This window comes from Anguilla rostrata, chromosome 2 (assembly GCF_018555375.3).
Source record: "Anguilla rostrata isolate EN2019 chromosome 2, ASM1855537v3, whole genome shotgun sequence".
NCBI lineage: Eukaryota > Metazoa > Chordata > Actinopteri > Anguilliformes > Anguillidae > Anguilla > Anguilla rostrata.
In genome coordinates, this window is record NC_057934.1 from 70,251,296 (window position 1) to 70,261,962 (window position 10,667).

General features: G+C 49.2%; 1 protein-coding gene, 1 long non-coding RNA gene and 1 other non-coding gene across 6 annotated transcripts in view; 1 reads left to right on the top strand and 2 right to left on the bottom strand.

Annotated features, from left to right (window-relative positions):
- Positions 1-10,667, bottom strand: part of LOC135249363 (uncharacterized) — a 167,339-nt gene that overhangs the window by 154,694 nt on the left and 1,978 nt on the right. The window lies entirely within an intron of this gene.
- LOC135249302 (long-chain fatty acid transport protein 1-like) overlaps positions 1,008-10,667 on the top strand; it is a 17,415-nt gene continuing 7,755 nt past the window's right edge. For 3 of the 4 annotated variants that reach the window (XR_010328641.1, XM_064324813.1, XM_064324815.1), the window contains exons 1-6: positions 1,057-1,516; positions 2,917-3,084; positions 3,484-3,878; positions 5,736-5,903; positions 9,726-9,795; positions 10,274-10,365. Coding sequence is in view for 3 of the 4 variants with exons in the window: in XM_064324813.1 (XP_064180883.1) it covers positions 2,918-3,084; positions 3,484-3,878; positions 5,736-5,903; positions 9,726-9,795; positions 10,274-10,365 (892 nt within the window). In the remaining variant the exon portion in view is untranslated. Of the gene's footprint in view, positions 1,517-2,916; positions 3,085-3,483; positions 3,879-5,735; positions 5,904-9,725; positions 9,796-10,273; positions 10,366-10,667 lie in introns of all 4 variants that reach the window. The other variant, XM_064324814.1, reaches the window with a different exon arrangement.
- Positions 4,936-5,018, bottom strand: trnal-uag (transfer RNA leucine (anticodon UAG)). The gene has a single exon. It is a non-coding gene; the product is annotated as a tRNA-Leu (tRNA).

Genomic DNA, 10,667 nt, shown 5'->3' on the forward strand with positions numbered 1-10,667 from the left:
CTTCCTCCTCTGAGCTTCGCCCGTGTCCTTCCTCACAGTGGAGCCTCTTTTTCCCCTCCTCTTCTCCTCTCTCTCCACCTCTTTTTTTCTTACTCTCCATCCTCCATCGTCCCCGGTGTCAATCTCTCCATTGTCCCCTCTTTCTGTCCATCCTCCTTTTCAGTTTTAGAAAGCTTGGGGGGGTGGGGGGCGGTGTTTTTTTTTTGTTGGATGGCGGGGGGACAATGGCTTCCTTCTGACTGCACCTTTCACCTGACACTGGGGGCTCAATGGGGGCCAGTGTTCTCTGCAGCACTCTCACCCCCCACCAGAAACACAACACCCCTTCTCCAACAATCCGTCTCCATGGCAACTGATGCAAACCTTAAAGTGAGCACTCCAAGACCACACTAAACCGCATCAGATCCCATCAAAGCCGCATCAAACCACATCGTCCGACGCTTCGGGCTGTCGTTACCTCCCAGCACTCAGAACTCCAGTTCTGTGTTTGTGTGTGTGTGTGTGTGCATGTGTGTGTAGCAGCACGTTCTGTCCTGCGAGTGTGTGTGCGTGCATACGTATGGCTGCATGTGTGGTCAAGTTGTGCTGGTATGCCAGAAAAAAATAAAAAATAAAAAAAACTAGACCAGAACAAAACCACGTGAAACACGGTATGTTCAACAGGTGTTCACCTCGGATCTTCTACTGATTTGATGTGCGGGCAAAGTAGCCTCAAAAAAGTCGCAAATAATTTAAAAGTCACAAACGAATTGACATAATTGACAATTCGGTCTTTAAACGAAAGCCGTAATTGACACGTTCATTAGCCATCACAACGTGACCCCTGCCACCAATACCCCTATGTATTACGAAAGTATGCCTCACGAGTGCTGTCGAAACATCGGCGTCCGTTCACGAGAAAAAGTCACATATAACTCTGCGTCATAAGAGTTTGGCGAATAGAGTCGTTGGTGAACTTGACGAGTGTTCCAAACATCCAATGGTTGCGCTGGATTGGCCGCACTCAGCGCTAAGGGAAGACGTGCAAGTAGTGGGCGGTGCTACGAACCAACGCAGGGGCGAGCGGGGCAAGTGAACTTGCAGCGGAGAGGTATGTAAAATACTGACTCCAAAGCGACGTTGTACTGTGCCACCCAAATTAAAAAACAAATAAATTAGCAATAAAATAAATTAGCTATTTTTTTCATGTAGCCTATTTGTTTCGTACGTATAGCTATGTATTTATTGCTCTCATGGAGCCGTTTCCAGTTTGATTCGTGTCTCATTCTGTATATCATTTTCTAGAGTTTTAGTAATTAAATTGCTATTAGTGTTTTTGCATTCTGTTGGTTCACAGGGGAATAATATAACGCGGATCAATTTTAAGGTTACCCAGTTTTACACGGCGCAAACAACAGGGTAAGGTGCGCTGAGAGCGAACACGCGCCAGACCCCGGAGGACCTGGGCTACAGTGTGTTTTACGGAGCGACGGGAAGAAGTTTTGGGGTCATTTCGGAACACGGGAAGCTTGAACGAGTAAGTATCTCGCTACCTTGTTACAACTGATATTTGTGACATCTTTTCGAGTTTGACCTGTAGGCTGTAATTAGTCTTCCGTGCAGCTGCTGTTACAGTTGGCTGATATTTTAAAATTGTACTTGCACTGGTTTCAGCTATGAGCGACTGCACGGAATTGAATACCAGATAAACAAGGAAGAACGTCGGTTTTTCCACCTTAATAGCCGACTCTGCACAACTGGTTTTTTTCACGCAGTGCCGCGCTGCCCATACGATGTACTATTTATTTATCTGGTATTTAATTCCGTGCAGTCGCTCATAGCTGAAATCAGTGCAAGTAAATATATAGTCCATATCGTAGTCTATATCGTAACAAACCAGTTGTGCGAAGTCGGCTATTAAGATGGAAAAACCGACGTTCTTCCTTGTTTTAGTATCTCTCTCTCTCTCTCTCTCTCTCTCTCTCTCTCTCTCTCCAACTCACACACAAAAGCCGCGTTTCCACCCAAAGTACCCGGAACTTTTAGTCCCAGGAACTAGGCTACTTTTCAAGACTAAAAGGTTCTCTCAGCCCATTGTTGTCCCCGTTTCCACCGCGACCCGCGACGATTAGGCAAATTAGTCCACTGACGTATGTAAAAGCGACGTCGTCGTCGGTCCTTCTGTCCTATGATTTCTTCTGTAACCCCATACTACCACCGAAGTACATTATTTTCCAGTAACCGGGACAGCCGGAGGGGTTTATTCCACTTATACAACGGGTTACCAATAGCCTAATGATTATATATGGTTACTTTAGTATTTATTGATTTTTATCGACTTAATCACCAGCAATTGAAATATTCTCCCGCGGCCGTTTGGGCATATTATTTTACCGTTGTCAAGCAACCCAGGATTCAAACCTTCAGCCTTTATGTCACAAGCCCGGTCACCTGACTGTTACTGGTACCAGCTTTGGCTCACTTTGGCCCATGCCGGTGTCAGCCGTTGCCTAGCAGCCACAGTCAGTGCCGCGCGATGTGTCGGCCAGGCATGGGACGGGTTCCAGCTGACCGCGATTACAGCACCGCGTTGCTCGCTAGCGACCCCCGCTGGTCGTTTGGGCTCGCAGCTCGCTGTTGAGCTGGTAGAGGAAGTGTCTTCCTCTGACTCATGGCTTTTGCTAGCACAGTCTGTCCCGTGGTAGCGGACCTGCGGCGTGTCTGCAAGCGGCTGCTGACATCACGTGTTCCGTAAGAGGACGCTCGCTCGTCTGCTCCCTCCTGAGTCTGCAGCGGGGGGGCTGCGGCAACAAGTGCTGATGGGTACAGCTGGGCGTTCCGGAATTGAAAAGGCTCAGCTAAAAAAAAAAAATAATTAAAAGCAAGGACGTTTTTCCGCTCTTTTCCTCCCTGACCTGTTTCTTTCTCTCTTCCCAGAATGCCAAGCGTGGCGCATGTCGCTGTCTCTCTGGGGTTCCTGGGCCTGCTCAGATTTTTTGGGGCACCCTGGTCCTGGAGTCTGGCCGCCGGCGTGGGGGTGTACCTGGGGACGGGGTACTGGCGCTACTTTTACGTGGCGGTTCGCACCATCAGGAGAGACGCCAAGTGAGCGGGGAGAGGTGGAATGGGGGGGTTGTGGGATATTTCAGCAACGGCGGGAGGCTGCTTCGCTTTTGTAAAATATTACACAGTAAAATATTCAGTGTTCATTTAGCTTTCAACAGAGCTTATGATGACACTGTAACATTTGAAAGTTCACTTGTCTTGAACCATTTGAGTAGGGCGCCTGAACCTGTTCAAGTATTCACTGGTCTTTCACTTCTAATTTGTATTTACATTCATGATTTACAGTGAGTGCAAAGGATTTAGTTAGTGCGACAGCTACTGCATTGAGGCTGCCCAGTTCGTTCAGCAAACCTGCGTTTAAGACCACATTGCGTGAAAGGTATTCTGTCAGCGCATAATGTCGGAAAGCCACGTGTCTGACTCTCCCCCGCCCCCTAGTGGTCTGTGCGTGTTCCTGCGCGTGAAGTGGGAGATCCAGCGCCACCTGCGCATCGGCAGCACCATCCCTTCCATCTTCGCCCAGACGGTGGCGCTACACCCCGACAAGCCGGCGCTGGTGTACGAGGCCACGGGGGAGAGCTGGAGCTTCTCCCAGCTGGACCAACTGTCCAACGCGGTGGCCCACTGGGCGCTGGGCCAGGGCTGGGCCGCGGGCGACGTGGTGGCCCTCTACCTGGAGAGTCGCCCCCTGGTGGTGGCCCTCTGGCTGGGCCTGGCCAAGGTGGGCGTGGAGGCGGCGCTCATCAACTTCAACCTGCGCCGCGATTCGCTGGTGCACTGCCTGGAGGATTCCCGCTCGCGCGCGATCGTCTTCGGAGCGGAGCTGGCTGATGGTGAGGAGGGGTGGGGTGAGGGGGGAGGTCTGGGGTGGAGGGAGGGAGGAGCGGTGGGGTGAGGGGGGTGCAGGGGCGGCCGGAGCCCTGACCCAAACCGCGCCTCCCTGATGTGCAGTAAAAGAAAATGCTCTCAAGGAGGTGTGTCTGATTTTATCCGAAAAGGGCCGGTGTGGGTGACGATTATTATTTTTATTTATTTTTTTGTTTTAGCCCGGCACTGCCACACCTGATTTAACTGATTAACTGACCGCGGCCGTGATAACTCAAGACCTCGTGAAGTAGAACTGGGTGTCTTAGTGCTGGGATAAAACGAAAACCTGCACCCATTCAAGGCTTTTTCGGAATAAAATTGGACACCCCTGCTCTAGGGAATTATTTCTAGAATCAGCGATGGGACTAACAATTTTTTCTCCACCAGAGGGCGCCGTGGCCATTTAGATTGTAAAGCAGGGCCCAAACGGCTGTGGTGGTCGTTATTTTTTAATGGGGCTTTCAGGCCAAAATGCAGGGCACCCACAGCAAGGACTACATCACTGCTGTGTGACTCCTGCCTGCCTTCCTTTCGTCATTTCACTGATTTATTAGGTCAGTTTTCTGCAATTCTGTTTGTGTGTGTGTGTGTGTGTGTGTGTATGGGCATGTGTGTATGTGTGTGTGTTTGCCTGATTTTGCGTGCGTGTGTGTGTGAGAGAGAGAGAGGGAGAAAGAGAGAGAGCAAATGTGTGAAACAGTTTAAAAAGCTAGGGTGAGAGATAGTATGTAAGTTTTGTCGCTTCATAAAACTTTTCATTGGTCACCTTCCAAAACAGACTGCGCTGAGCATGGTTCTTATTAGAGGGAACAATCTAATGTGTTAAAGTTTTTACCTGGAACTGCAACACAAGTGAATTTCTCATTGAAAATGTATGACCAGTTTCAAAAAGCAGTGGTAATGTGCCTGTTCAGTTGTACGCATGTTATCCTTTGACTGTGTGTGTGAGATTCCAGGTCATCAAGTTTCAAGCAAATTGACTTCTTTGCTTAAGGTAAATGGTCTTTTAAAACAACAAACATACACCTGGGGTGGGGTTTGAACCTATGCAGATATACATCCATTGGATCCTAAGTCCAATGCCTTAACCACTCAGCCACCCAAGTGATGCTGCGCATCTGTGCGAGTGTTTGCATGTGTGTGTGTGTGGGTGTATCTGTGTGTGTGAGTGTGTGCGTGTATCTGTGAGCACGCACGATAGTGTGTGTTCCCGAGTATGTGTATCAGAAAAGATTCTGTGACAGTGTGCATGTCTACAAAATGTGTGTGTTTTAGACAGAGAAAAGTGTATGTGCGATGAGGAGAGATGAGTGTTCTATGTTTTGTTCTTTGCATTTATTTTTCTCACACTCCTAGTGCTTTACAGTGATGGGGGTAAACTTGCCTCCATCACCTCCAATGTGTAGCACCCACCTGGGTGATGCACGGCAGCCATTTTTCATCAGAACGCTCACCACACATCAGCTGAGAGGGAGAACTATTTTTTTAAAGCTAACTTAGTACATTAGGAGGCAGGTTGAGAGTGCCAGGTTTGGAATTTATCCAGGGCACAGGGGAACCCCCCTGCTCTTCGCGATGAGAGTCATGGGATCTTTAATGACCACAGCGAGTCAGCGCCTCGGTTTGACTGCATCTCCTACGGCACAGTGTCCCCGTCACTGCACTGTGGCCATCAGGGGTTTAATTCAACCGGAGGGAAGATTGCCCCCTACTGGCCCACCTAGACCACTTCCGGCAGCGGCTTTTCCCTGGAGGCCACCTATCCAAGCAGTGCCGAAGCCCACCCTGGCTGAGCAGTGTCCCCCCCTCTCTCTCTCCCCCAGCTGTGGCAGAAGTGAGTGGCTCTCTCCCCGGGTCCATGCTCAGATTCTGCTCAGGGGACCTGGATCTGGATCGCCTGGCTTCCCTAAAGGCCCGCCCCCTGGACCCTCTGCTGAGCTCCGCCTCCCGCCTGGCCCCTCCCACCTCCGACGTCACTAAGGGATTCAACGGTGAGCATGTGTGTGCGCGCGCGTGTGTGTGTCTATAAGCGTGTGTGTGTGTGTGTCTACAAGCGTATGTGTGTGTGTGTGTGTGTGTGTCTATAAGCGTGTCTGTGTGTGTGTGTGTGTGTGTGTGTGTGTGTGTCTATAAGCGTGTGTGTGTATGTGTGTGTGTGTGCGTGTATGTCTATAAGTGTGTGTGTGTGTGTGTCTGTGAGTGTCTGTGTGTGTGTGTGTGTGTTATTGTGGTCAATGGGGTTGAGCTTGACATTGTGGAAGAGGTCACATTGCCTTGACCTGTCACCATCTCACCATGTTCCCCAGCTCCCCTCTGTTCTGTGTCTGTAAAGTTCAAACTCTCAAAAATCTTGCCCAACCTTGGCCGGCAGGCGCGTGATTGGTCAGCTGACCGGCCTCGAGTCATCTCTGCCAGACGTGAAGCCAGACAGTGACCTCAGAGGCTCAGAGGTCACACAGAATCCTGGGCCGTGTCCATCAGAGGTCACACAGAACCCTGGGCCATGTCCAGTTCGCTTCAACGCACTCGCCTACTGTTCAGTATCCAAGTAGCATGCAGCATGCTCAATAGTAGGCACGGTCACTTTTTTGGATGCTGCTCTGGCCGCACGGTAGGGGTCACGGCGAGGTGACTCAGAGGGCCGTCCCGAATGGGGACGGGCGGGGCGCGGCCTCGACAGGACCGCCGAGCTGTTGTCCCAGACTTTTCGGATCGTTCGGTCAACAGGAACCCTGACCGGCGCGGTGCGTGTTCCCCTTTTGCGAAATGCCCAAACGTACCTTTGGCACGCGTAGACCGTCAGACCGATCGGAGTTTGTCCCAGGAAACGCTGGCCGCTGTCTGAATGATTCATCGTCCGTTTGCTTCGTCGGCATGAAAAGACGCTACATTTTGCTTAGCCGAAGCGTTCAGTATTTAAAAAAAGCATGCATCTAACGCTGAGAAATACTTAAACATCGAAGGCTAGATTTGATAAATTGCATACATTTAAAAAATCAATAGTAATGATTGTAATAATGATAATGATGTTATATATAATAATATAATAAATCTCAAATTTAAATTCAAATTGCTTTATTGGCAGGAAATACATAGGTACATATTGCCAAAGCATTATAAATCAGTTCAAAATACATATATAAATATGTATAATAAATAATAAATCTCTCTCTCTCTTTTAATTCAGTTCAATTCATTGTGCTTTATTGGCATGCAATACACATAGCGTGCATCGCCAAAGCAAACAAGAAACTCACAAAACAAGTTGCATGAGTTGCATAAACAGTAGCAGTAAAACGTGAACAATAGTTAATACTTATAAAATTACAATTATAGTTCAACTGAAATAAAATAGTGATTTCTAAAAAATAACTCAAATAAATAATCAGTAAATATGTTTTCGTCTTTGGTGTCACTCACTGTCTCTCAGACTGTGGCAGGTGGAAATACTCAATATTTTGCTGCCAGAGTCACACGTCTCCCTTCCTCTCCCCGGGATATGGGACGTTTTTCATGGTTGGGAAGGTTTGGGGAATTTGGGCATGCACAGAGGCTGCAGGGCCCAGAGAGAGAGGGTCATCTGCACCAGTAAATCCAGCCTGTAGTTCAACACACTGCTCTGTCTCTCTCTCTCTCTCTCTCTTTCACTCCCTCTCCCATTCACTGCTCTGTCTCTCTCTCTCTCTCTCTCTCTCTCTCACTCCCTCTCCCTTTCACTGCTCTGTCTCTCTCTCTCTCTCTCTCTCTCTTTCACTCCCTCTCTCATTCACTGCTCTGTCTCTCTCACTCTCTTTCACTCTCTCTCCCTTTCACTGCTCTGTCTCTCTCTTTCTCTCTCTCTCTCTCTCTCTCACTCCCTCTCCCTTTCACTGCTCTGTCTCTCTCTCTCTCTCTCTCTCTTTCACTCCCTCTCCCATTCACTGCTCTGTCTCTCTCTCTCTCTCTCTTTCACTCCTTCTCCCATTCACTGATCTGTCTCTCTCTCTTTCATTCCCTCTCTCTTTCACCGACCTGTCTCTCTCTCTCTTTCGCTGCACTGCGTGTCTCGCTCCCTTTCACTCCCTCTCTATCTCACTGCACTGTGTTTCTCTCTCTCCCTCTCTATTTCACTGCACTGTGTTCCTCTTTTTCAGTCCCTCTCTCTTTCGCTCTCTCTCTCTTTCTTTTACTCCCTCTCTGTTGCACTGCCCTCTCACTTGAAAATGGTATGCAACCTTTCCCCCACTTCCTTTTTTCCTTTTATCTCTCACCCACCCTCCTGAATTTCCTCACTCTCTCTTTCTACCTTCTTTTCTTTCTACCCCCTCCCTCTCTCTTTGTCTCTCTCATTCTTTTCATACTCTTATAATCTCCCTGCAAAGCAGTAGGGTTTTATCTCTCTTTCTCTCTCTCTCTCTGTTACTCTCTTTCTAAAATTCAAAATGCCTTATTGGCATGACAAGAGTTGTATTTTGTGTTGCCAAAGCATGGCAAGGAACATGTGAAACATCAGATGACATCCGATGTGCTACACTGTGCCACTTTGGGTGGCAGTGTGGCACGGTGGGCAAGTGGGTACGGAACCGGGCTTGTAACAGAAAGGTCATGGGTTCGATTCCTGGGTAGGCCACTGCAGTTGTATGCTCGAGCCATCTACTTAACCTTCAGTATATATCCAGCTGTATAAATGGATACCATGTAAAATGCTGTGCAAATTCTGTGCAAGTCGCTCTGGGTAAAAGCGTCTACTAAACGCCTGTAATGTGACAGACGGTAATAACGGAGCGATGTGATCATTCCCGTCCTCTCCGCGCTCTTACGTGGAGCTCACGCACGAATGTTTCCCGAAGCACGGTGCGTCCTGTGCCGTGTCCCGTGGAGTGTTCTCCGCGTGCTCCTTACCAGCTGTGGCGTTGGCGGTGCGAATCCCGCCGTGTGACCATTTTCTCTCGCTCCTCGTTCTTCCTGTCTCTCTGCACTGCCCTGTCCACTAAAGATAAAAAAATATGTAAAATAATAATAATAATTCTAAAGCATTATCTGCTCGTAGTTTTAAACATGAAGGGAAAAACAAGTACTGGGGAGTTATGAGATGAATTTATGAAAAGCATGCACAAGACCGTTTCCCGGGTGGGGTGGGGGAGGGGGGGCAAAGCTACTGCAAAGTGATTGAAACATTAACCAGTATCGTAAATTCCCCGCACCCCTTCCATCGAAACACCCTCCTCCCGCTCCCCCTCCCCCTCCTTCCCCGCTGAGATGTTAGCTATAGCTTTGCCTCGTCCTGCCTGGGACCTGTGGCTGCAAGTCTGAGGGAGTCTGTGGATTCCAGCCAGACGGATTGTGTTCCAGTAACTGCCTGATGTCGCGTGAAATATGTGTGCCGTACCTCACTCTCTTTTTATTTCCAAACATCTCCGGAGTGACGTAAGATTACACTGCTATTACACTCCATTCATGCAGCTGCATGTCTGTGGGAGCAGCTAAAGCACCTGGCTCAGCGACGCAGTGGCAAAGCACCACCAAGGATTCGAACCTGCAGCCTCTGTGGCGCATTTCCAGCTCCTTAACCGTTGTACTGCGTGACCACTGTGTCTGTGGAGTATTGAGCTTGAATATTACGGGGTGAATATTACAATGTGAATGTCATATTAAATTACCCTAATGTGGCTGTTGGTACTGGTCAGGCTTTAATGGGTAGGCTGGGACACTGCTGCGGTTTGGGGGTGCGGGGGGGTTTGTGAGTGTTGCCCAGTATTACTGCATGTGGCCGTGTGCTCCAGAGGGATGTCTGACCCCTTCCTAAATGATCACATGTTCTATCCTCACCACAGACAGGCTGTTCTACATCTACACCTCCGGCACCACAGGACTCCCCAAGGCTGCCATCGTCGTCCACAGCCGGTGAGTGTCTGTACTGCACATAGGATGTAGTTGGGCTCGTCTGTACTGCACATAGGATGTAGTTGGGCTCGTCTGTACTGCACATAGGATGTAGTTGGGCTCGTCTGTACTGCACATGGTGCTGTAGTTAGGCTAGTCTGTACTGCACACGGGCTGTAGTTAGACCTGTCTGTACTGCACAAAGGATGTAGTTGGGCTCGTCTGTACTGCACAAAGGATGTAGTTGGACTCGTCTGTACTGCACATGGGCTGTTGTTAGGCCTGTCTGTACTGCACATAGTCTGTAGTTAGGCTCGTCTGCACTGCACATAGGATGTAGTGTGCTCTGTCTGCATTGTGAAACTGCTACAATACAGTAAGTCTGTACAAATTTTTAAATGTACATTTTCGTTATTTGGCAGGCTCTTTTAGCCAATAAGTACCTGTGCAGTAAATTCTGTGGTAGTTTCCATGGTGACCTCTTTCTCTCCCTCTGCAGGTACTATCGCATCGTGGCGTTTGGGCACCACGGCTTCCGCATGCGCCATGATGACATCATCTACAACTGCTTGCCTCTGTACCATACTGCAGGTCTGCACTGATCGTCTGTCTGTCTGTCTGTCTGTCCATCCGTCTGTCTGTCTGTCTGTCTGTCCGTCTGTCTGTCCATCCGCCTGTCTGTCTGTCTGCCTGCCTGTCTGCCTGCCTGTCTGTCTGTCTGTCTGTCTGTCTGTCTGTCTGCCTGCCTGTCTGTCTGTCTGGCTGTCTGTCTGTCTGCCTGCCTGTCTGCCCGTCTGTTTGTCTGTCTGTCTGTCTATCCATCCGCCTGTTTGTCTGTCTGTCTGCCTGTCTGTCTGTCCTTCTGCCTGTCTGTCTGTCTGTCTGCCTGTCTG